At 40.5% G+C, this 27057-nt stretch overlaps 1 protein-coding gene across 1 annotated transcript in view; it reads left to right on the forward strand.

The window, feature by feature from the left end:
• The window catches only part of ANKFN1 (ankyrin repeat and fibronectin type III domain containing 1), a 131448-nt gene extending 111654 nt beyond the window's left edge, over positions 1-19794 (forward strand). Inside the window, exons 15-17 of the mRNA XM_054585534.1 lie at positions 23-189; positions 7041-7254; positions 18995-19794. Of these exons, the coding sequence (XP_054441509.1) occupies positions 23-189; positions 7041-7254; positions 18995-19794 (1181 nt within the window). The remainder of the gene's footprint in view (positions 1-22; positions 190-7040; positions 7255-18994) is intronic.
• Positions 19795-27057: the final 7263 nt, after the last annotated feature.

Genomic DNA, 27057 nt, shown 5'->3' on the forward strand with positions numbered 1-27057 from the left:
ATTTTGCTTGTCCATTTTCCAGTTCACTTTTGCAGCTACAGGGAGAAATTTATTAGTCTGTATTGCCGCCTTTCTGCTGTTGTGGAGTTGGATTCTCTGAACACACAGCAGTCCCTGCGGGAAGCGATCTCAGACAGCGAGGTTGCAGCTGCCAAACAAAGACACCAGCAAGTTCTAGATTTCATTCAGGTAATAGTTTGTTTCTTCCAAGGGGAAAGGCAGGGTGGAAGGGATGAGAAACATGCATGAGAAAGAACAGCAACCTGGGCTAATTTAAAGACCACAGTGTGCAAGGACTCCAGGCAATGTGAGCTTTTAAACAAAGGCTTAAGAAAAAGCTGCAGATAAATAAATCACTGTTACTAAGTGCTACATCAGCCACTGTGGCAGGTAGCAGTGGTTTCCCATATGGAGAGAAAAATCACCACCACAAGAAACAGTGATCAGAATATTACTCCCACCTGGCATTATTCATACCACTGACAAATCCAACAGAAACATTGTATTAATTAACGCATAACCCCAGAGGAAAAGGGAAGAAAATAATCCACTAGTTTGTTAACCCACATCAAGTTGGACTTAAGATTCCTCACGCTTTGAACTTCTGGCAGAGATGACACTTTAATGTGTAGCTGCAGAGGTCAGAAAAATGTGTTCCCTGTCCATGGTCTTGTCCGGAAAGGCCTTACAGTGACCACCTCAGGGTCTTGTGGCAGGGGTACGGACTAGCCATCAAGAGAATTTGGATCTGGTCTGAAATTGCCTCTAAATCCTTTGGACAAGTCTTACGATCTTTCTACCTGTAGTCACCCATTCACAAGATGAGTACAACAGCAATGGTCCTGAGATAAATATTGCTATGATACATATTCAGTTCAATTTGATAAATATTTATTGAACACCCAGCTGTCAGGCACTCTAAGGGAGTTACAATGTTGAATTAGACATTATCCCTGACCTTAAATATTTTAAAATTCACTAGAGGAGACGAGAAATGTGTATAAATAGAATTTGTAAAAAAGAGTTAGGTGCTAAAAGTAAAAAATAAATTTTGTATCAACATGAAAAAGTAAAAATGAACTTACATTTGTGGGTATAAGAAATGTTGCCACAAGGAAAATAATTGCAATCTGAGATCTGAGCAGGGATAAGAAAAACTATCGCGAGGAGAAACAGACTGGGGGGAACCCAAAGAAAAAGTGTAAACAGACGAGGCAGAAAGAGCAGAAAAAATAGTATTTGGGGAATGGTTAGTAGTCAAGATCGGCTGGCGCAGAAATTGAGTGAAGGGCGGTAGTAAGAAATTAAGAAAGAATGAAAGTAGCAATGAGATCAGATTACAGGGGCCTTATTAAAGGCCAGGGTAAGAAACCTGCACCTTATTGTGTAGACAATAGGGACCTGGTGGAGGTTTTGGAGAAGGTAAATTATAGGTTCTCGTAGCCATTTAGGACAGATTCCGGCGGGGCAGGGTAGTCCTCCCATGCACACAGACACAGCCATACTGGTTGTTTATGGTTAAGTGCTCATTCTCGATGGCCATGCTTACTGCATATTCGCATATCGTCCCTGGATTTAAGGAGAAGACGACTGAATGCAGGGAAACCACATACAAAGCTATCAGAACCATCCAGGTGAGAAGTAATGATGACCAAAGATGAGAAAATGCCATGAACTGGGCAAATAAATTTCTATAACTCCCAATCGCCTCATCTGTAAAATGGGAATGATAACGGCACTAGCTCACAGTATTACTGAGAGAATTCAACAACATAATGCATGTAAAGCACTCAACAAAATGCCTGCACATAAATGAGTATGTAATAAATTATATATTCATTTATTCATTCATTCATTCATTTATTCATTCACAAGAAGGGAAACCGCTTTGAAACATGAATACATGAGACTTGGAGTTTATTATGTCCTTAAGAAGATACTTGCCAAGTGGTAAGCAGACAAACACCATCCTACTTCTCTCACCCTGCAAATGAGATCTATCAGGTGACTTTCAAACTAAAGAAAAAGACCTTTTGGAAAGTTACTTGCTCTCTTGATCCAAGAATGTAGCATTTAAGAATTCAAAACATTCACATCACTTATTTTACTTCCATGAACACAGATGGGGTGAAGGGTGAGAAAAGGAAGAACGAGGCATAAGGAGAATATGAAAGGCTGGCTTATCTTTTGAGCCCTATGTATGGGACGGTGGAGCATATTAAGAAGAAGAATGGCCAGAAGTCAATTCGCATACGTATTCAGCCCGGAAGCTTCTACTAATAAACCTTGGAGTACTGAACAATTCATTTGGCCTCCGGGGTCCTCAATTTCCTCATCTGCAAAATGAAAGGACTGAACCTGAAGACTTCTAAGGGCCTGGATGACTCTGGCACTTCATGCCTTCTTTAACAACCATAAATATTTTTGGAGAAGCACTTTTTTAAGCGTGCCTTGGGTTCTGTTTGTGCTTTACTGCACGTAAGCCTCCCTGAGTCCAGTACGCCCACCCCACAAGAAGGCTGAGTTTCTCCGGCCTGTCAGTCTCAACCCCTCCCAGGGTTCCTGGCTGCACCCTCACTCCCTTGCTCCCTTCTTTTTCACCCAGCCTAGGGCTCCACTGCCTTTTTCTCCTTCCTCTCCACCGCACCATTACGTGGGCCAGGCCAGGAATTCCTCAAAGTTCTAGCCTACTCTGGTCTCCCAAAGCAGGTAATTTGAGAACCACTCTACATACTCTCCTTATACCCAGCCAGGTACACATAGACTTGGAAAAGAGCCAATTCCCAAAGGGTTCAAAAAAAAATAACTTCTTGGCCAGGATAAAACCAGACCACCTCTCCGCACCCATAGACTTCAGAGGAATGCCTTGTTCCATACAACATGGATAACTTCATCGACTGCGGACAATGTGAAAGCACCTACCCCCTTATCTATTTTGGGCTTTTCAATCTCTTGCTCAGAATGAAAACCAGCTGTAGCCACTCACCCATTGGCATTCACAGCTCAGCCCACCACACACCGTAACCTGCAGAGGCAACCGCCAGCCACGAGAGCATTTGTATGATTCCAGATCTAAGACAGTGTTGAAGTTACTACACAAACCAAACATTGTAAAGAGCAAGGGAGTCTATGTAAATACAGTGAGGAAAAGGAGCCAAGGAGTGCAGCCAGAAAGGGGGAGGGAGGGCCAGGAGAGGTGTAGAAAATCATAGATAAGGTGTACAGGCTTTATAGACAGCACACGCAGCAGAAATGTCAAAGAGCAGAGACTTGGAGCTCGGCATATTTTGAGCTGCTAAAGCCTAAAGGGCAATTAGGCTATAATTTATATACTGTAATGCTTCAAATGCTCCTAAGCTGTAATAGAAACACAGCTCATTAAATATAGCCAATCTATCATCCCCTCAAGCACCTTGTAACTGTGCTCTGAGAAAACCAATCACCTTTACATTTTAATAAAAATATTATCTTGCCTGAGTACAGAGAAAGGGGTGTAATTTATGGGATGAAAACCAAAATTTTTAAAGGCCAGGGTGAGAAATGGATGCAGAACTTTTAACCAACAGACCTAGGGAGTTCACGGTCTTTCTTTTTAAAAACGTGTCAGCAAGTCTTTAGAAGCTGAATTTGGACCTTAAAATCAGGGGGATTATGTTGTCAGTTATTTTTAGATCAACAGTATAAGGTAAAATGGGTGAAAATTGCACTTCTTTTAGAGCTACTTAGCTAAGTCCATTAAACTCAGTCCACAGGCTTCTCTGTACCTATGCTTTTAATTTTTCTTCAGTTAATACCTCTTCATTACTGAGAAAAATTAAGAAGTAATCATTTTTTCTATACATAAGTTTAAATGTTTTCTATATACAAAATCTCACTATTCATCCTTAGCAATAAGGCTGAAACAATCTTATCTAAAGAGAGTAAGTAGTTACCATTAATAATTGTATCAGTTTCCTGTGGCTGCTGTAACAAACTCCAACAAACTGAATGGCTTAAAACAACAGAAATTTACCATCAGGGCTCTGGAGGTCAGAAATCTGAAATCAAGGTGTCGGGAGGGCCACGCTCCCTCTGGAGGCTCTACAGGAGACTGTGCTTCTTCCAGCCTCTTCACTTGTGGCCACGTCACTTCAGTCTCTGCTTCCTTGGCCACAATGCCTCCTCCTCTTCCTTCTGCCAAATCTCCCTCTGCCTCACTCTTAGGAGAATGTCTTTATGAAGACATTTATCATTGGAATTAGGATTTACCCAGGTAATCCACTACAAACTCCTCCACTCAAAATCCTTCACTTAATCACATCTTTTGTCATATAAGGTAATATTTACTTTTTATCATATAATGTCATATTCACAAATTCCAGGGATTAGGACATGGACATACGATGGGAGAACCCCACAATATTTATATATTTTTATAAATAAATTCAAAAATGGAATTTATTTATAAAAAATTGTGTATTTATTCTTACATGGTTAAGCTTCAGTCACCTTCAAAGTGCTCTCCATTGGATGCAATACACCTATCAAGATGTTTTTCCACCGCTCAAAACAGTTTCTGAATTCATCAATTTTGATGCCTCTTAATGCTTCTGCCACTTTTTGTTTCACCTCTTCCACATTGATAAAATATTTTCCTTTGAGGAATTTTTTCATCTGGGGAAACAAAAAAAAAAAGTAGCTTAGGGTGAGATGAGGTAAATAGGGAGGATGGGGCACAGGGGTCATGCCATTGTTGGTCAAAAACTGCTGAACACTCATCATGGTGTGGACAGATGCATTCCTAAATCATCCATCATGAAATGGGCAAACACGCTGAAAGAGCCCTCAAAAAAAATTCACTGAAGCCGAACACAGCCTCTCACAACAACACCAGCTGGTACACTGATACAGATGGGTTCCTAGAACTCTCACCTAGTGGAGAAAGCCTGTACTACAAGGCTGTACTCCAGAACATAATTCCAGGACCATTTTGGGTCCCCCCTCATATCCTTTGGGAGGCCACCTCCAGCCCACTACAATAATTATGATTGTCATTGTAACAACTAAAAATTTTATAACAATGTACCATTTATAAAGTGTACTCATCTACATTGTCTTACTTAATCGTCATAACAACTCTATTTGAGGGTAGAGATCTTTAAGTAACCACTAATTTCATGCATGCACTCATTCATTCATTCACTGAGCAATCGTTTACTGAGTACCTACTTTGCACAGCCAAGAGTGAAAAATACAACAGCACAGTCCCTGCCTTGGCAGACCTTCTAAAAGCTGCCACAGTCACATAGTGCTTTTAAAATAACCCCAAGACAAGAGTATGTTATACAAGGTAGAACCAATGAAAGCCAGATGAGACAGCAAGAACCCCATCAAGAACACGGGCCTGAGTCTTGCCCGGGATTCCCTCTCTAGCTAAACTTCATTCAGAGTTCTCCCTTTACACCTCCTCCTGGGCCTGCCCACCGCTGAGCCTCTTGCCCAACTCACTGCCTAACAGAGCGTGAACCTCAAACTGTTGCTTTCATTCCCAGCCCTAAATACTCTGCCAAGCCCTGTCACTCCAGGACAGGACAGACCTAGAAAGCAAGGGAAAATGGCTATCGACCATGCGGTGCCATTCACTGGTTCATTCCAGCTCGCCTGTCACCCCGAACGTGGCCAACTGTCACAGTTTCAGACTGCTCTGTTAGGAGACCAGGTTTGTAGACATTCTTTGAAAAGTGTTCTTTAAGTACAGATGAAGGCCCTTAGAAGGAATTTTGAAAATGAGCTTAACACTGGAAAGTCTCTTATCTTTTACACTTCTCCAGTCAGAGAGATCTTAACCTTGCAGTCTTCACACAATGAACATGTTCTATCTGAAAGCTGAGTAACACCAACTTTCCAGTGGTTCTTCAGAAATAAATCATAAGGTGTCAGAGTTTGAAAGGACCTGAGACATCATCTAGTACAACCTCTCTTTTTGCAATAGAGTAAATGTGCCTGAAGAAATTAGTGGCTTGCCCAAGGCACCCAATACAATGAGGTACAAAGCCTATCACCAGCTCCAGGGCCCCATGAAAAAATGAGTTACAAACAGCCCCTCCTTGGGGAAAGTCAGAGTAACCAGAAAGTTCATGGCCACTGTCTATTAAGATCTGGGAGAATACCTATCATCTACAGAGGTAGACACAAAAATATGAGTGACTTCTATATTAATAGGCCTTAGGGAAATGACTATCATACTTCATAATGAAAATGTTAAAATCACCTTGGTAACCCAGAAATCAAAATGGTAACCGTCTAAAATGGACTACTTTAAAAAAGTAAGGATATTTAAATCACTCAAGAATAAACTGTTTAAGTTATTTTGTACTTTAGAAGAACTTATTTTATTTGTAAGAAAGCAATAAGATTAATATATAAAGTTATTTATTTTCTATTAAAATAGGTCCAATAACCTTTGCTTAGCAAAATATTCCAGTAATGTTTTGTTTTTCTAGTTCACATGGAACTAACACTACATTTTTTCCTCAAGTACATTTTCTGAAGTTCAGACATTATCATATGCCTTCCCCATAATATCCTAATGAGGAATATTTCATTATATGCTGAGAATTAATAACACTTCATATGTGTGCGAAATGCACCCTGTAGTTTTTACAAAACACTTTCAAATTCATCATTTCACCCAATCATCATAGCAGTCTTGTGAGGTATAAAAGGGGAGATATTTTTGTTCACATTTCACAAATAAAGTGACGAAGGCTCAAAGGGGTCAGGTGACTTACCAAAGGTTACTATAGAGCTTATAAGTGGTGGATCCCAGCTGTAATCCAGTTTTTCTGCTATTTGTACTAAATGATATAGCCTCTCAGGTGTGCAAGACACAAGTAATTATAAAGAAGTTGTGTTTTCTGACTTAAACCTATGTGAAAAATATTTTACTCTTATTCAAAACCAACACGGTAGAAAACGTATCATCCTGGACTCTCAGGGAAACTTACTCTTTTTTAACACTGGTTTGATGACTTAATGTCTTTTACCATTTGATTTCAAAGCAAATAGATGAAGTTTGGCGTGAAATGAGATGGATCATGGATGCTCTACAGTATGCAAGATACAAACAATCCATTTCCGGCTTACCCATCACGAAGCTGATAGATGCCTCAGATGAGCAGAAACTAAAGAAGATCAGCTCGACATCATCACATATAGACTGTCTTCCATCCCCATCCCCATCCCCAGAGACACACAGAAGAAAAGCAGTTAGTGGTAAGCAATGCAATCTAAAGTTATACATTTCAATCACCAGATTCTTGGTCCTGTGTCCAGTGATGATGTTCTTTTGCACTGAGGCACTGGTCCCAACAAGCAGTAGGAAACACTGCTCAGCGGTAACACTCTAAAAGCATAGGGGGAACAAAGTTGGAGCTGTGGAGGGGGTAGGGAACCAAGGCAGTAACCTTAGATCGACTCTGTGTAGGAATAGGAAAGATTCAGTCCTGTTCTATCCCAAGCTTCCAAGATATAAAAGGACACAGAATAAGGATGAGGCAGACAGGAATGAGGCAGGAAGTAGATCCCACATGAGTGAAAGTTCAGGGCAAACTTTCCGCCCACATGGCACCAGTGTCCTGGGATAGGAGATAGAAAAGAGAGAAACCTTGGATAAACTAGAATCTGGAGCCCAAGGCCACATACGTAAGTTGGTATCATCATGGATACAACGAGCAGGATACAAATGATAGACAAGCTGGAGGAGATATCTAGCAAGTCACCTCCATTCTTAGGAATCAAGTTTGAATGTACACGGCAAATGCTAACCATAAAAACATGGGTTGGTTGACACAAATTTCTACAAAACACCTTTATGCTTATAAACAGAGACAAAGCATACTAGTGAAAGTCGAATATAATGTTGTTGCCTAGGATATGTTGGGACTAGTGCCAGTTTTGAAGTCAATTAAAATAACAGCACTGAAAGCATCGTTCTTGATTCTATAGCTCAGCAATTTTCAACCCGTGTGCCACAAAAATTTTTAAAACATGCAATACCTAATTGTTACCAGTTGAAAATTGCTGCTATAGCTTATGAGTTCCAATTCTGTAAACTTTACAATAATAACTGGCATTTTTTATAAACAGTACTGAAATGTGGGCTTGTCCCATAGGGGGCAGCATGGTGTAGTACAAAGAGCTTAGGCTTAAAAACCAGAGGCCTGAATTCAAATCCCAGCTTTATTTTATTAGTTATATGAGCATGAACAGATTACTATATATGAGTCTCAGTTTTCGTATATGTAAAATGAGAATGATATTTACACCTGAAAAGTTACTTGTGAATAAGACAATCTGTATCAGAGATGCATGGCGTATTACAGACAATAAATTATAAATATCGTATTTAATGTTATTCTTCTTCTTATAGAAAACTTTAGGGGGGATATGAGCCTTTTCTGTAAGTAAGTTTCTGTATGCTCCTATGTTTAAAAAAAACTCAATCTCTACAATGCAGCCCTGAGCAAGTGGAAGAACTTGAAAGATAGCTAATTTATATTACCAAAGGATTCTATGATTTACCAAATAATTCAACAAAAGAATTCTTTAAGTAGAGTTTCTCAAGTGTATTTTTACAGATACCTACTAGGCTAAAACACCATCCTGAGCAGAAGTCAGTCTAATGCCTTAACAAGAAATTTCATGGCAATTGCATATGTACTCTGATAAGGATGTGTACACGGTGCTATGGAGCCTGCTGGAGGCGTTACACTCGTAGGATCAAAGGGAGCTTCCTGAAGGAGCTGCCAAAGTCAAGGACTGAAGGATAAGCAGGAGTTTAACAGAAAAAGAGAAAAGAGGAGAGCATTATAGGCAGAGGAAGCAGAATGTGCAGCTATATATTATAATTTAGGGAACTGCAAGCAGTCTGGCTGATCTCAGGATCCAAGTACATTGTTCTTTTTTTCTTTCCCTTAAAACAATATCTTTTTGGTTACCCACCATGTTCCAGGCACTCTTTGAGGTAACAGGGATATAGTAATAAACAAAGTGTCTGTTCCCATAGAGCTTACATTCTAAACAGTGACCAACAATGACAACATAAACAAGATAATTTCAGATAGTGAAAATCCCAATGTATAATACAAAACAGCAATCAGGGTGGCCAGGGAGCATGTTGAATTCGCTGGGATGATCAGCAGAGACCTGTCTGTGATGGTTACATTTGAACAAACCACAGAAAAAGGAGCCAATAAGGCAAAGGTCTGGAGTTGGAATGTTGTAAGCAACAAAACAGCAAATGGATCTAAGGTGGGTGAGGGATGTAAAGAAGGCCAAAGCCATTGGACCAGAGTGAACAAAGGGGTAGAGGTGAGAGAGACAGTAGAGAGAAAGGGAGGGGATAAATCAGGGAAGGCCATGGTAAGAGGTTTGGATTTTATCCTACTTGTGATGAAAAGCCATTGGAAACTTTAAGGATTAATATAATCTAAATTATTCTTTAAAATCAAATCTTGCTATTATGTGTATAGGAGAACACTACTGAAAGCAAGCAGATCAATAAGGAAGTTATTAACAGAGAGGATACCAAGTTTTCTGGCTTGACTGCCTCAGGATATCATGATGCCATGTACAAAAAAAAAAGTTAGGAGGAGAAACAAGCTTAGGTGGCTGGGCATGCTGAATTTGAGCTAGTTTTGGGACATTCCACATAAAGAGAAACATTCAGGAGAAAACAGGATACGTGAGGTCTAGAACTAGACTGATGTAGATTTAAGAATTGTTGACATATGAATAATGTAGCTACAAAAATGCTTGGGATTCCCTACACAAAATAGGCGCAGTAAGAAGAGGAGACTATGGAAGGAACAGCAAGACATCTCAGACTAAGAAGGAACAACCAGAGGAAGAAGATTAGAGAGAGAGAGAGAGAGCAGTATCACAGAAATGAAAGCATGTCAAATGATGATCAGAGGTTAAATGAAACTGAAAACCTTCTATTGTTTTGTTTTGTTTTGAACAAGGAAGCCATCAGTAATCTTGATGGTAGCAGTTTATGAAAGGAAGGAGAAAGAAACTAAACAGAAGTAGATCAGGAAGTGAGTGGGAGGTAAAGGAGTGGGACCAGTCAGGGTACCCGCGTTTCCAAACCTTGGCTGTGAAAAAGAAGGGGGAGGGAGGGCAGTAGCTTGAGAGGCACAGGGTTGAAAAGGCATTTTTTTAAAGGCAGGATAGATATGCCCTCTGCCATTCCACAATTCACATAATTCTACAAATAACTCTTCACTTCTGCTTCCACCTGCACGGCCCATAGGTGGTTCCCGCGGCTGCATGGGGGTGGCCTCTCGTATGCCGTGGGAGTGCCCAACTCTCACGTTGGCCAGATGATGGGTTACACACACTCCCTGCTGGAAGGATCTGGCCAATTACATTCAGATTTTATTATTAACTTAAAATGTGAGCGATCATCATTCTGTTTCTTAAAATATAACTCCCTCTCTGGGGTCCATTTATTTCTCTGAAGCCAAGATTCCGTGGGCTGTGAAAAGCAAAGACGTGGAGGGCAGCAGATGAAAAATGGAACCCAGTGACAAGGAAACTGTCGACTGCTGGGAGAAACATTTAGCCTAGATCCCCTCACAAAAACAAAAGCATTTCAGGGCAGTGAAATCTGCTCCTGCATACTCTGTCAGCTCTGCTAATGTGACAACTTTTGTTTGGAAACCATTTATGAAGAAGAGAAAATCTAATTTAGGGGAACATCCCGACGGCAAAGGGCAAAGTGTGCAACACAATTCCACTCTGAGTGGGTAGGGTTCACCTAACTTCTGAGGAACCTGCCAGAATTACAGAGCCTATCGCAAGCCTAGCATCTGGTACCAGCCCAAGATGCTGTTTTACGGCTGTTGAGTACCTTGGATTTGTTTGTGTGTTTTGGGGGGTGGAAGGGTGGGGGAGTGGAACTCTTTAACTTACTTCCCATTTCTTTGTGGTTTTCAAATGAAGTAGAACTCCTCTGAGTCAATTAAAATTAAGCATCTCCCAAGGACCCAAGGGAAAAAGTTGGCTCCTAGAAAAGGCAGCTCAAGGCAGGGGGTGGAATGATTTGGTCCATCACATGGGTATTTTCTTTCCCACTCCTTTTCTGTGGGTACAGTGGCCACAGGCAGCCGTAATTTTTTTTTCCGATACTGCTATTTCTCCTCGTAACACATGGGTGAGTCGACAGAGGGGAGAGGGGCATTGCTTCCTTCAGATGCATCTGAAGATTATCCCGAGCTTCCAAATGTAAATCTTCCTGGTAACCTTCTCCCAGATGATGTTAAGAACACTATGGTATAAAATAAACAGCTTGAAAAATCAACAGAAATCTGAAGATGTTATTCCTCTTGGAAAATTAGAAGGTGAACAAACCCCTGAGGTCTACCCTGGGCCTGATGAGAGATTTATTAAAATTCTTTATGTACAAATTATTTAAGTTCTACTTAAACGCAAGTGGAAATAGACTCAATGAAAAACAAAAATATACAAATATAGATAAAGATACGTTAAAGATGTGAAGATGTATTTTTTGAACAAATACTGCTTATTATTCCGTTCTTTTTATCTTGCCATGCCCCTGCTTTTAAGAGAAAAGCAATAGCTTTTAAATCAATTATTCTTTCCTGAAATGTCATCTCTCCATAACGCCCTCAAAATCCACATTGACTCTACTCTGCTGTTGTTGGCCTAATCCACAGAAACCAGGAGTTGCAACACCCATTACAATGGCAAGAAAGCCAAGCTTCCTAAGCCAGCACTAATACTATGGGCAGAACTTCCATCAAACAGCTCCTGGGTCAATCGGAGGGAAACCAAGGTTCTACCAGTGCTAGCCTGCCCAGTGGGCCCTCTAAGGGAAATTGAGGAGCACAACCAGGTTTATTAAAATAACAACTGGGCAAGGCGCCTCCAATGCTTAATGGAGCATATGGCTGGACCTGCGAATGGAAGCTGCACTTTGCACGCTTTTCCAGGAAGGGAGGGAGTGGCAGTGGCCTAAGTCCCTGGAAACTCTCCTCGGCGCCCTGGCTGGCATCCTGGAGAGTGCCCCAGCTTGCTCCGGGGGGGGTATCCCACTCTAAGGAATAGCTTCCCCTAAGTTATAATAAACAATACAACCACCGTGGAAGTCAAATATTTAGATTCCCACTAGAGCGATGTTTCCCAAGTGTGGGTCCGTGAACCTACAAGATAATATTTATCACTCCAGACCCAAGCCCATTTCATCTCCTTCCTGGGCTACTACAGTCAAACCTCGCTCTTCTCTTGATTTATCTCCTATTTCCCTTGTTCCTTGGAGGTATACAGTAAAGGAGTTACATCATTTACTAAGTCACTGTTAAATCTAGATTGAGAAATACAGTACTGGACTAGATCATCCCCAACACAAAACACCATACAAGAGATTGTTGTTCTCTTTTATTATTAAGAGCATCCTCACAGCAAAATCTTGAAGTTTATCTGATTACTGGTTTGTATTTTAATTAAACTAATTTAATCCTCACATGATTATCTATATGCTACAGGTGAAGAAAGGTTCGGAGGGACTAAGTGACTTGCTCTCTAGATCATATACACAGCAAGGAGTAAGACAGGACTTCGGCCCAGGTTTGTCTAACTTTAAGACAATTGTTCATTCTGCTATAACTGGGCTGACTCACCAAGTCAAATATAAAGCAAAATGATTTGGGTGATGTTTTCAAGGATTTCTATGATAAATTAAGTAAATTAGATCTTTTCAGGCTGCTTTCAGTATTGTTTTCTAAAACACACTCAAATTTTACCACGTTACACTCCCAGTTTTCAATATCTGTTTCAGTTACAACTCAATTCAACATAGTTTCCTGAGAGCTTTGTATTTATCAGATACAGCACCAGAGGCTAATAATACAATGATGACTCAGCCACAGTCAAGTTAGGAGGAGTTCCTCACATGCTGCTCATATGTCCAAGTTCAGACTAGATGAACTGGGAAATACAAAAGATTCTGAATATCCCTTTGCTTAACTCCTTCTCTAGTCTATTCCTTCATTGACTGACTTCAACATTTACTCAGCAGAGCTGAATCAGACATGGTGCATGCTCACTGACAAAAATAAACATGCAAATGAATAATTTGAAATAAACCTTAATAAATGCAGTAACAGAGATATAAATAAAATGCTATAAAGTCTAGAGAACTGAACAACTAACTCCACCTGGGAAAATTGGTATCGGCTCATCCTGAGAGACTGAGTCTTAAAATATGATGATACTGAAGTATTAGAAATGACGGCCCTTTAGAGCACACTTTCATTTACTCGTTGGTCTCCTGCAAACAATAAGTGGTCACGAGAGGTCAAAGTGCAAACTGCTCTTTCACAGTGCTTAATCTATGGGCTGGAAATAGGGGAAAAAAGTGTCACCAACTCCTCAGCAGTTGCTTCTAGTTATTTTTTTTTATATCAGACTTCCCGTGGGATGAATGGTAGCCCCCAAAAAAGCTATGTTCCTACCCTAACCCTTGGAATCTATGACATGACCTTATTTGGAAAAAGGGTCTTTGGAGATGTAATTAAAGATCTTAAGATGAGGTCCTGGATTATCCAGGTGGGCCCTAAGTCCAATGACAAATGTCCTTATAAGAAACAAAAGAAGGTCCACGCGAAGACCGATGCAGAGTGTGGCCTGATGCAGCCACAAGGAATGCCACCAAGGCTGGTGGAGTCAGGAAAGCATCTTCCCTCCAGCCACCACGGTGCAGCCCTGCGGACACCCTGACTTCAGCTCTCTGGCTTCCACAGCTGCGAGAGAGTCAGGTTCTATTGTTTTAAGCCACCCAGTGTGTGATAATTTGTTACAGCAGCCACAGGAAACTAAGACAAGACCTAACATGATTCTCTAGCAGCAGCAATGTCAAGACGCCCTTACTAAAAACTTAAAATAACATAACTCTGTGTGGGTACTGAACAAAGTGGATTAGACGAACCAGGCGCCAGCCCTAAGGAAGTTTCCATGGAAAGCCATAGAAATGCTATGGGGTATGGCAATATAGCAGCTCTGTGCAGTGAGACAAATCCGCGTGGCAGTTCCGATTTTGCCATTCGGAAATTTTATTAAGCCTAAGCTTCAGTAGTCTTATCTGCAAAATGGGAATTGTTGTAAGAATTAAATAGGATAAAACGCCTAGAACATGGACACGAAAGAATACATGTGGACCACTGAGTAGACACAGTGTAGATAAATAGAGAAGTTCAACTAAAGTCAATTACCAGTTCTTTGTGTGGATCTCATTTCCAGCCCAATTTCAAATCTTCAGCCAACCTCTCTTCCTCATCACCCCGTCACCTTTCCCTGCCATTATCAAAAACGGACAGTTCTGAGCCCATCATTTGAAGTGCCCATTTCTTCCACTAAAAGTTGGGAAAAGTTGTGTCTAAAACTCGTTTTAAGAATATCTAAGTCATCCAGCCCAAGCCTTCATCACGTTCTCTTCCTACCAGTAAGTTAAAAACCTCTTTCTGTCTTCTTCCCTAACTCCGTTATCCCTAGATAGCCTTATCCATCCCCCCATCCCTACCCTGGCTACTACTAATCTGTTCTCCATCTCTACAATTACTTAATAAATGTTACATAAGTGGATTTTTTTACTTCTATTGGTGAGTAATATTCCATAGTGTAATGTACAATACCTCAGTTTGTTTAATCACTCATCCACTGAAGGACATTTAGGCAGTTACCAGCTTTGGGGTTAACATGAATAAAATTGCTTTGAACATTCATGGATGAGTTCCTTCATAAAAATAAGCCTTGATTTTTCTAGCATAAATTTCCAAGAAGGAAATCACTGGCATCTTTCATTTGTAGCCTCATTTTCCCAAAATTCTATTCTTATTCCCATGTGATAGTCAAACAAGACCACTTGTTTTTTCTTCTTCATCTCTGGTTTCTAATCCTCATCATCATTTGCCCATTTATTATTAAAAGCTGCCTCAAATCACTTTTTGAAAGTGGATGAAGAAATAAACTAATATAGATAAAGAATAGAGATGTATGAATGGAGGGAAAAATAAATAAGAGATGACAGCATATTTTATCAATGCTGTCCCGATAAAATGAGATCTCTTTCCTATAAACCTACAACACATTTGCTAAACTTCTCTTAGAAAGCGCATGTTCTTCCACAGTCTCATAGATGCATATGTCCCCTATACCTCCATTGAAACAGAAACTCCCAAGAGACAGATCATTTCTTATTGGTTTTGTATTTATTCAGGCACCAAGCACGGCACGGTGTTTCTGTTAGAACAGGAGGTCAAGCAAGAGAATCTCCACTGTTGAAAGCATGGATGAATCAAATGTCTGCCCTAAGAGGGTTCTGATCTAACCAGGAAACTAGTATGTTATATTTGCACTAAAAAAGATAACTAATACAGGCTAAATGCCAAAGGATAATAGAAGCAAAAAGTGTTACAGATGTGCAGACAAGTGAGCATACTTGTGGGACAGTAGAGTTATGCTTCCTAAAAAAAGGCTACATCTGAAAGAAACCTTGAATAGATTAGTAGAACCAAAAAAAAGTATAAAAGGGAGTCCTTTTTGGTAGCCATTATTTAAAGAACAACAATGCATTGATCTTCTTTGTAGCTGCTGGATAACATCCCATAGTATGGATGTGCCCAAATTTTTAAACCATTTGCTAATAATGGGCATTTAGGGTTTTATCAGTTAGAATTTATTCAGGATACATGTTATGTAAGACTATCATAAACACAAGATAATTTATTTCTCTCCTATAAAAAGGAGCCCAGCCCTAACTGGTATGGCTCAGAGGGTTGGGCAGTGTCCCACACCAGAAGGTCACCAGTCCGGGTCCCAGTGAGGGCACAGGCCTGGGTTGCTAGCGAGGTCCCTATTTGGGGGCATGTGAGAGGAAGCCAATTGTTGATTGGTGTTTCTCTGACACATTCATGTTTCTCTCCCTCTCTTCCTCCCTCCTTTCCCCTCTAAAAATAAATATATAAAATCTAATAAATAAATAAAAGAAGCCCAGAAGTAGTCCAGGGTTGGTATATGTAGTCCATGGTCCATACTCCATTTTTTCAGCTCCACCATCTTAGCCCAAGACTTCTTTTTCCAAAGTTGCCTCAGGAGCTCAGCTGTCTTGTTACAGGTAACTGGAAGGAAAGAGAAAAAACAAAATGGCCTATCTGCCAAGTAAGCCAACTTCCTTTATGCAGCCTCCCAGAAGTTTCATATAATACTTTCAGTTCTATCTCATTGGCCCAAACTTAGTTCTGTGGCTATGCTGAGCTGCAAGGGAAGCTGAAAGAATGTGATTTTATATGAGTGCACTGGTCTCTCAAACAAACTAAGATTTTGTAACTAAAAAAGGATAGTGAACATTGGGTGGCTGCCAGCAGGGAGAGACCAAAAATCTTGCCCTGCCAATGAACAAGCACACACATTATCTTCTATAGTCAGGACAAAGAGGGGGTTGGGGGCAAGTACTTCACACCCTGGCCCTGAAATAAACAAATAAGAAAAAAAAAAAAGTAGTATTTCTCTTTCTAGTCACTAAAATAGAAGAAGCCCTAATCACATTTGTGTAAATCACTGAATCCCTAACGAAACAATATTTTTCCCTAAAGTTTGCAACATTCTTATGATAATCATGTCTAACTTTCTACCATGAACAGACTAACTATAATCCTGCAACCCTGTGGGTTTTTACTTTTTAAATACCTGTTGTATTTTTAAATCAGAAAGCCAGTCCTGAATTTGGACTCCCCTGCAGAACTTCGCAAGTAAACTATCTTTCTTTTCTTAATGCTTCTGTGCCTCTAAGCCTTCCTTTCACAGCAGTCTCAGCCACAAGGTTATTTCCAGTTTTTCACTATTATAAATCACACTGCAGTACACAACTTGTAAATGCTTCCGTATACACACAGTGACAATTTCTCAAACACAGATATCTAAAAAAGAACTTGCTGGGACAAACAATATGCACGATTTCAATATATTCTACCTAACTGCTATCCTAAGAGCTGTACCAGTTTATATGCCCACCCTCGTTATATGAGGTCCCTGATTTCCCCCCTCACCAGCACATGAGATCATCACTCTTTTTATTTTCAGCAAATCTAATGGGGGCGGGGGCGGCCATGAGGGGAGTAGGGGGCGGGGCAGGGAATGCCTCACTGTTGTTCAATTTGCATTTTCCTAATTACTAATTATAGTCTATCTAGGTTGACCATCTTCAGGTTTATTGGCCATTTGTATTATTCTTTGAAGCGTCAGTTATTTTTTGCCCATCTGGACTATCTTCTAACTGATTTATAGGAGTTTTTATATATTCTGGATATTAACCTTTTGTTATGCATAGTATTACTATTTTCTTCCAATCTATCACTTATCTGTTTATGGTATCAATTGTTTTACAAAGCATTAAGCTTCAATGTAGTCAAAGTCAGCAATCACTTCTTTTCTGACTTCTGGGGTTTGTCTTGCTTAGAAAGACCTTCCCACCCTAACATTATAAATATATTGTCTTCTAATACTTGTAGGGTTTGCTTGTTATACAAGTATATAAACTATAGTAAATTTATTTTGATATATGGTACAAGGTAGAATTTTCTCTAATTATTTTTGCTAAAAGGATAAACTATTTTCCTAACACTATATACTGAATAATCTATTCAGTTCCCTACTTTGAAATGTTACCTTTACCATATTTTAAATTATCATACAGGATTAAGACTGTTTCTGGACTTTTTTTCCTGTTCCACAGATCCATCTGTACATTTATACACCAATAGTACAAAGTTTTAATTAACAAAGCTCTATAGTATGTTTTGATATCTGGTAATTCAGGCTGTTCCCTGTTGTGTCGAAAAAGAAAAGGAAAAGTTTGGATATTTTCAAAAATCTTCTCTTCGAAATGAATTTAAAAAAAATCTATTTACTAAATTCTATTTTTAAACTTTATGGAGACTTTTTTATTGGTATTGTCTCAGATTTGTAGATTAGAAATTTCTATTTTTTAATAGCACTTGCATGTTTTCAAAATTAGCATATATTTACCAAGTTCCTACTATGGGCTGAGTTCTGTGGGAAATTCAAAATATTTTAAGGCAGTCCTTGCCCTACAGAAATATACAACCTAACTGGAGGAAAGTATATAAGTAATTACTGCAAATGTCTAAAGAACTAAACGTGTGGTTCACTTATAGCCATTACAGTATGGGCTTCGAGGTTTGTTTTTGCCTCTGATTTTACTATTTTTTGTTTCTTCTTTGGTCTTTTTTTAAAAAAAACACCTAACAACGTGGTGTTTATACACATAATTGATATTTTTTTACAGTCACCCTTAGTAAGTTCTATTAACATCCCTATGTTACAGATAAGGAAACTAAAGCTCAAAGAGACTAAGTAACTTTCCCAAGATCACAGAGCAGTAGGTGGGGAGGATGGCTAGGATTTGAAACCAGGTTTCCCTGACTTCAGCCACCGTAGTGCCTCCGCTTCCTCCTTCCCATTTTCCATTCCCGCTACTGAATCAAACGCAAAAACTGTATCTGAAGAATAGGGAATAAATGAGTAATATCCAGTTCTGTCTCCTGGTTCACCCTCTCCGCACATGCCCAGTGGAGAATAAAAACGTGTGTAGGCAACGAAGACACGTTCTTTTCCTGCCACTGTCCAAGTGGATCTGTCAGAGCTCCTCTCCTCTCTTTCCCTTAAGCTAAGAACAAGATTCACTACAAACCTTACAGAGAGAGCACCATGTGAAGCGAAAACGTGGGACCCCTTGTTCAAAGTTGATTAGTAATTTCAAGAGATGAGAGCAAACCATAAAACGAAGCACAGGGCCCTTCTAGGCACGGGGGGCGAGGGTGGAGGTGGGGGGTGTTCTCAGCTACGTGGATTCTACACCCCGGAAGTATTCTCAGCAAAGAGTTTTTCTTTTTCCTAACATAGTTTGCCTTTGCAGATTCACAGCCCTGCTCTGATGAAGAAGGCTGCTCGGAAGTCTTCCTCCCCACCGACAGTGACTACGACTCCAGTGACGCCCTGAGCCCCCGAGACCTGGACCTGGTCTACCTGTCATCACACGACATCGCCCAGCAGTCTCTAAGCGGCCTAAGCGGCAGCGCCCCCGACGTCCTGCAAGTACACGACATGAAGTCTCCTTTGGGGTCTGGCCAGGACACCCAGGGCCACGTTCCAGGGCCGGATCCAGACCACTCCTGCGCTGACTTCCTGCACGGTCTGACTCTCACGGGCTTCGTGCCCAAGAACCACGCCAAGATGGCGCCGGGGGCGCGGCCGCCGCTGGGATTCCTGGGAAAGCGGAAGCCGGCCAAACACCAGCACTACGGCGGCTTCAGCCGTCACCACCGGTGGCTGCGCATGCACAGCGAGACGCAGCAGTCGGTGTCGCTGTCCGAGGGCGTTTACACACAGCACCTGTCCAGAGCCTGCGACCTGGCCCAGCATCCCGGGGAGGCACACCGGCTGGGGTCTGTCGCCCACGGGCCCCGCAGCCTGGCCCTGACCCATGCCGTGAGCCTCCCGGAGCGGCAGAAGAGCATCCTCCAGGACCCGAGGCCCTCCGTGCACCGTATCTACATGGAGCCCTACCCCGAGGCCCTGGTGGATGCAAAGCCCTGGGCCAGCTTGAGCCCACCGCCTGGGGGTCGCTCCGGCCTGCCCAGCCCCACCCGCACAGAGATGAGCCCGGAGGCTTCTACCACATCTCCGGTGTCGGAAATACTCAGCAGCATGCTCTAGGGAGCCACAGTTGGCTGTATACCGTTCCACTGCAAGTCCCTGCATTTTCTATCACCCAGCCTTCCCCCACCACATCCCCACCCATTTTCAAATACTTTGAATGCTAAAAACAAACAAACATACATAGGTTCCGGTTCAAGGCTTGCTTTTTTTTTTTAAGAGTAGAGTTGGGGTAAAGGTAAGAGTTGCCAGTGTCATTCCCAGTCAGTGCATCCTACAGAAAGCACAGAGGGGCATTTGTGTCAACACAGAGTCACGGACATAACAATTCGAACATGCCTCCCTGGTGGTGGCCCCTGGGACTGACGTAGGGCAACCCAAAGAGCCACCCTCAGTTCTTTAACTGGCTTGAAACCTAACTCCTGGGCGTAGGGCCCTTTGATGAATTTAGGATTGCTAGGAGGAGTTCTATCGGTGAAAATAAGATTAGCGTTGTTTTTCTCTCCATTCTAGACTTTTAGGAGAGTTTGGGGAAAAGAAGCCCAGGTCGTAGCTCTAGGGCACAGGGTTGAGTGGACTTGTCCTGGGTTCCCTGTCAGCGAAACTAAGTCATTCCAAAATGCAGGGTTCTCGGTGGCTCCCCAAATCCAATTTATCCATCAGCACGGGCCTGGTCAAGGAGGTCTTAGACAAGCCTTTTCTTCACTTAATGCCGAAACCACCAGAAACAAAAGTAGAGAATGCTTCTCTTCTAGCTCTGTCTTGCAAAGACAGACTAAGGCAGGAAGCAGCCCTTCCTGGGCACTCAACTCCCATTCAAGCTTAAAAAAGGGCCATATATTATTCCAGCGTGCAAGAAGAGGGTTAAGTGAAACCCTGGATGATAGACAAGGGAAGGGAGAAAGACAAGAGCAGAATGTATTTACAGTCCTAAAGTAAGTCCATGGGGGCTGTCGGAAAATGATTATGGACCTGCTCCAGGTTTTTAGGTGACATAATTGTCATTGAACAAGTAAGCGCCCTGCAGATTCGGCAGTGATGGAGTCCTTACAGTCACACAGACACATCTCCTCACCCCCACATCACATCACAGGTCACAGGACAGATTGTCCAGAGCTTGGGTTGCTGCCTTCTCCCTTTTGATCCACCCCTTCCAAAGTCAGTTTTATCCCCAAATCAGCTGGCCCATTAGCCTCAAAGAAAATCTTTCCATAGAAAGCCCTGCCAGTTCCAAGATCCCAAGGTTGTGCTCAACGATTTGCACCTGGAAATCCTGCTTTGGTCTCATTGCCTGCCACCTGCCTTTCTCACAAAGGAGAAACCCAAATCAAAGAGAAATCGCACTGCATATTCAAAAAGGCAGGAGACTTCCCTCATGTCCTGGAGCCAAGACCCATTCAGTTCACTGATATTCTAAATGGTCCTTTTCTGCTTCATAGGCATTTTGGTTAAATATTGCTGTTTATGGTTCTGCTCCTATCCTCACAGTTCTACCCTTCATCCTCATGGGAGTTCATACAAAGTCCCCTGTTCACAATGTTGTTCTGATCCCTTCCATTTTTAAAACATTTGATTTAAACATAAATAATTACCCTGGTGAAAAGGTACAGATTTGGCTCATGGCCTATGGTCATTAGAAAACTAAAGTCCAGAGCTCAGTCTTTATTTTTGTAAGAGATTTTATACTCAATGAACCTCCCAAAGAATCTGATCGGAATCACTGCAGGTCCTTGCCATGTCTGGGAGGATTTTTAAAAGGCAGTTTTCTTCTTTCTAAGTGAATTCTATGTATATGGAGTGTTAGAGCTAGTAGGGACCATAAAATTAGACTAAGTCCTTGCATTTACAGACGATGCAGTTAAGGCCCAGAGTGGTTAAGTGACTTGCTCAAGGCCAAAGAGCTAGTTTAGTCTCAGAGTTAGAGTCTGAACCCAGAACCATTCTTTTTATGGCAGGCTCTCCCGTTGGGAATTGGCACATGCCTAGTCAACTCTTGACTACAGGCTACTTATCTAGTTGTCAGATTGTCTGTCTACTTGCAATTCCAAATTCAACTCTTTTTCTTAACATGTACCTAACAGATTTCCAATATCACAGAGCTCCTTGTTGCCAGGAAATTCAAATTTCATATAATAGATATTAAACTAATTAATTAAAAAGCAAATTTTGGAGAAATGTCATTTAAAATTATATACCATATGAATCCTCTTTAATTATAAAAATGACAGTCATCTGCAGTCAGTGCCTGCCTATTCCTAATTATAAGAGAGATTACATATGTTGAATAAGTATGAGATGAGATGCTGGAATTGTCAAGAAATAAGAAATCAAATGATTCTCCGATCATGAATTTTCTGGTGGCATGGAAGGAAGTTGTGACTATGAATTAGATGGAAGGCATCTGATAGGCAGCAAACAAAAGCAGAGACTGAATCACCCTTGGGCCCCTCGTTTGGTCAGCAAGCTCTGGCCACTGGACCAAATAATGACTCATGAAGTAAAACTGCATTAAATCCAAACCCACTAATTTATCCTGGGGACACAGGGTTGTTTCTTCACCTTCTATGAGGAAAAGAACTGCATGCCCATGAAATGAATAATGCACATTAGGTTTCAATGGGCATCCTTAATCAACTTGAAAATGCACCATTTTCCTAGCACGATTCCTATGTAAAAGTGAATGTCGTAGCTTCAGTAATTAACTCTTTGTTCAAGTAGGTTCCCTACACCTGTATCTCCACTTGGCAACATTTTGTGAGCCTAGCATACATTAAATCATTCATGTGAGCAAAAATTGTGTTCTCTAATTCACAGCCCTTTACTCATTTGGCCAGTCTTCTCATTATGGAAACTTTACAATGTATAAGGACTTTTGTGTTTGTTTGTTTTGTTTTATCTTATTGGTTTGATTTGCAATATGATGGACATTTGTCTTTCATTCTTTTTAAGTCAAACCTGGGAACCACTGAAGGAAAGTTTTCTATCCCAGGTCTTCTTTTCCATGGTTTTTCTAACATGCTTAATTCTCATCTTTATTAGCCAGCTCTCACCATTTGTGAAAAACCTCAAAAATCATTGGCTGAGGCCCTTGCATATGTTTGTCTCTCTTCTAAGTCTCACGGAGAACAAAAGAATCAACTACAAAACACATTGCCAGGCCACAAGGAGGTCACATCATTACAGCTCACAGTCTGATGTGAGTGTAACCATCATCATTATACATCTCCTCACCAATGTCTTGGAAGCGGGGCGCTGGGGGGAGCCTATCTCTCCAGCCAGGCCAACATAGTACACATTTTGGGCCAGACAGCTTTGATTTCACTCTTGCTGTCTGTTCATAAGGAGGACAGCCTGGAAAATGCAAGCCTTCGACGTATATGCTTGCAACCATTTAAAAGGCCGTCACATCCTCTTAATTGGTGAGGCTATCTGGAAGACAGTAATTAAAAACGTTCACGCTAGGGAATGCATATTTTAAAAAGTGGGTACTTAAAGATGAGACCTATTTTGTTTTAAGAACATTCACTGATGCTCAAAGCAATAATTACACTGGAGAAAATGGTTCCATTTGGTTTGAAAGTTGAAGCCAATTAGTAATAATATTCCTCCAGCCCCCATTCCTAAAGGATCCCAAAGCACTTTATGAAAAGCAATGACTGAAGCCTTGTTGTACTCCCCTAAAAAGACCTTGTCCGGGAGCCACCTGGCAAACACCTACCCTGTGCTTGCCAGGAGATCGTGCCAGACAAGTGGAAAAGAAGACTGGCCACTCATTCATTGTTATCCTGCCACACAAACGTATGCCCCGGTGAGCGCTGAGCTCTTCTCCTGAAGACAATTTTAGACAAGGAGGCAATCCGGAAAAACCAAACTCCTTGGCCTCCTCTTGTTCTTCAGACTCCACTCATGATACACTCACTTTCTCCTGGAGAACTATCAACTCAAGATACTAAGGGGTCTGCAGTGCATTTAATTTCCCTAGTTATGTCAACAGCATACAGAATTCACTGGCTTCTTAAAATTAATACTTATTAGAAAGATGATGCTATTATTCTACAGTTTTCTCAACTTTGTATGTAGCAGAGCTACAGCAGGGAGTATGCATCTCTTGGTATATTTGTTTATTGAACTATAACATGCCTATTAGAGAAGGCAGTTATAGGTTAAGAAGAGAACACTCGGAGAATTGAAAGTGCTACATTTTCAACTTTATAAAGTCTAAATATTTTTTCAGATGATTCAATAAAGCAAAACTGAACTTTTTTCCTGCTCATACCTTTAAGGAAAATTTTAAAGGAGCTATTTGGAAAGCAATGATACCTCTTCACAGGTAGCAAGGTGAACAAGGAAAAAACTTGTTTCTTTGCGGGTCACCTCTCATAAGATGTTCAAACACGTGGCTTATGACTGTTAAGCTAAACTTCAATGCAGCCTTACAAACAACAAGGGTAGTGTATTTGAAACTATGTTGTACAGTTTGGAAACTTATTCCAAGATCTTAATTCAGAGTTTTTCTGAGGTGTTGAACTTTGCCATTAGCAAAAAGTATTTTTAGAAAAATCCATTGACTGTTTATGAAGCACTGATTTTGCCATATTTCAGGTCTCTGGTTTTTCCACTACATCTGCACACAGTGTTATATTTGGGGGGGGGGGGTTCAATTATTTCTTTTATTTCCATTAATAATGAATTTATGGTTATTCAAAAGGATAGTTGGTTTTATTTAACAATCAGATAGGTAGACTTGAAAATATGCTATTTTGATAAAGGAAGTAGGAGGTTTGTTGTTGTTTTAAATATTATCTTAGGCTCTTTCCCCTCCAGATATACACAGTTTTCATTTTAACAAAAGCCAATGTTTAACTTAGTGGCAAATGTTAATGCTCTTTGCTCCTCTTCCTTCAGCCCATGACGTGAAAGTCTGAATATGCTTTCACAGTAACCACCATCCAGTAGCTGATTTAGAAAAACCAAGTTTGGCAAACTATTGTGTTAAGTCACTATGAGTTGCTGTGTTGCTTCTTGCCCTGTAACAAACCAGATGTTTGAGGATTTCCCATGTATGTGGTCACAAGCATCAGTGTAATGCCTGTGATGGAAAAAGAATTAAAGAAGTGCGTGCGTGTATATGTAGTAGGGAAGGGATATTTCGTAGAAAAAGTAATTTAAGTGGCATTCTAGTAGGCAATGTTTAATTGTTTCCTGCCTGATGTGTACATAATAATTTCACTGATTATTGGTTATTTGTTCAGAATCTATTGCATATTGTTGCTATGAATGCAACTGAGTGTATGTAAACATTTAGATTTCGATATGTTATCTGCACAATTTTGTGTGCTTTAAACTTCTGTAAATGTACAGATGAATCGTGTGTGTGCGTGTGTGTGTTAAATGTGACTTTCACTCTCGAAACAATGATATTTTGTAGTGTGTTTTAGTTTTGCAATTTGGAAATTTTAAAGGATATTGTAAATGGCCAGTACTCTCGATCAAAAACAACACTGGTAAAATGCATGCCTCTCCAAGAGGCCATAGGTTAAAAAGAATTAAGATAATTTTTCTAATGGCAAGTATTTTTGATAATTTCTTACCTGCATCATTGTATTTGAAAGAAAAATTGTCAACAGAAGAAATCTTAGCTATCAGAGGGGATGACTTTGTTTCAAAAGCATTAAGTAATACTAATATGCTTTATGTTTAACCTGATGTTGTTAAAATCTAGGTCAAGGGTGAAGAAGTCAAACATATTTTTGATGCTTCATAAGATCTTTTGCTGCTTAAAGGACAATTTCTAAGCCCTTTGTCTTCAGTGTGGAAAATTGTCAATTAAATAATAAACTATTGAGGTAATAGAATTGTCAGTACTTGGCTTACCTGATGGTTTTTCCAAGTCTCAATAAAACAAATATTTTTCAGCCTGAACTTTTAAAATCTTCTCTCAGATACTTTGGAAGAGTTGTTATTTGGGGCATTGTTTTGACAGTTAACAGAAAAGTCTGACCAATTGGCCCTTGATTGATCAATAGCATTTGGGTTATTTCTCTCATATAATTGGTCATTGCCAGGTACTAAAAATACAGCAGCAGAGGCTGCAATGGCAAATACTCTCACCAAGTTGCAGCCAGGAGCTTGAACATCTTAACCTTACTTCCTCCTCTACAACTTGCATGTTTAAATGTCTTCAGTGCATTTCTGCATGCGCTGTCCTCTCTCTATTTCTCTACTCCTTTATTTCCACACCCACAAGACTCCTCCCTTAACCTTACCCTCTGGCTGAGAATTGAGATTTCTTCTGTGTTTGAGACCACTACAAACAGATTCCTTCAATCCTATGAACCTGCACAAAGATTGTCCTGAATTCCCAAGGACAGGAAATATGCTGCTTTAGACCATGTATTTGTCTTATGCTGTTTTACGGAATTCTTTTCAATACACACACATACAAAAATTCACCCCTTTATTGGCATGTTTGTGGTCGGCTTTCCTGACAGTCTCAGAGGGCTGTTTTGTTGTCCTGACTAAATGTGCTGTTTTCCTTATGTAAATTGTCATCTTTCTAAGTAAACCATTACTTTCTTTTCCTAACTCTGTCTTTAAATAAAAGTTTACCTTCTTTTTCAAACCAAACAGATGACATTGCTCTTTAATATCCCCTTTCTTCTATGAACCCTCCTGGGGAGATATCGGGGGAGGGAGAGAATGGGGTATAGAGGAAGACCAGGCCTTTCAAATTCAAGCTGCTAAGTAAGAAGTATGCTTTTACTGAATGCTCAGCCATTGATAAGGTATATTGAGTAATAACCAGCATTTCCATGTGCTAATAAGAAATAATTTTTTCTTTATAAGAATAACGATGATGATGTTAGGAAATTAGGCAAGTTTAAATCAGGAGTTTCTTATCAATTAATGGTAACTATCAGGTAGGAAAAAGAAACTCAAGAAAATTCTCTTGCCCAATATCATCTGTCAAGTAAGTTAGATCTTTGCAATGATTTCTTGCATGTGGATATATATTTTCTCTCCAGGTAGTATACAGCATTCTCATATCTGCATAATGCACTCTGTTCATAAACAATGACAATGATGATTCTGTCATAATATACGTTCGGTCAATCACTGTATTAAGTTGTAGGCCACAGAAGGAACCAGTATTAGATGAAGGCTAGAAGAAGTCAGGCACCAGGTGGCCACTAAACTAGATCAAATGTTCTAAGTCAAAAGCAACGGCCTGGGGTTTTTTGGCCATGATCTTCCCAACATATATCATAGCTCCTGGCACAAATACCTGTTAAATGAGTGATAAACTATTAAAGGGGTCACTCA

This window comes from Pteronotus mesoamericanus, unplaced genomic scaffold (genome assembly GCF_021234165.1).
Source record: "Pteronotus mesoamericanus isolate MK-2021 breed Mesoamerican mustached bat unplaced genomic scaffold, CSHL_Meso_final contig_84, whole genome shotgun sequence".
Classification (NCBI taxonomy): Eukaryota; Metazoa; Chordata; class Mammalia; order Chiroptera; family Mormoopidae; genus Pteronotus; species Pteronotus mesoamericanus.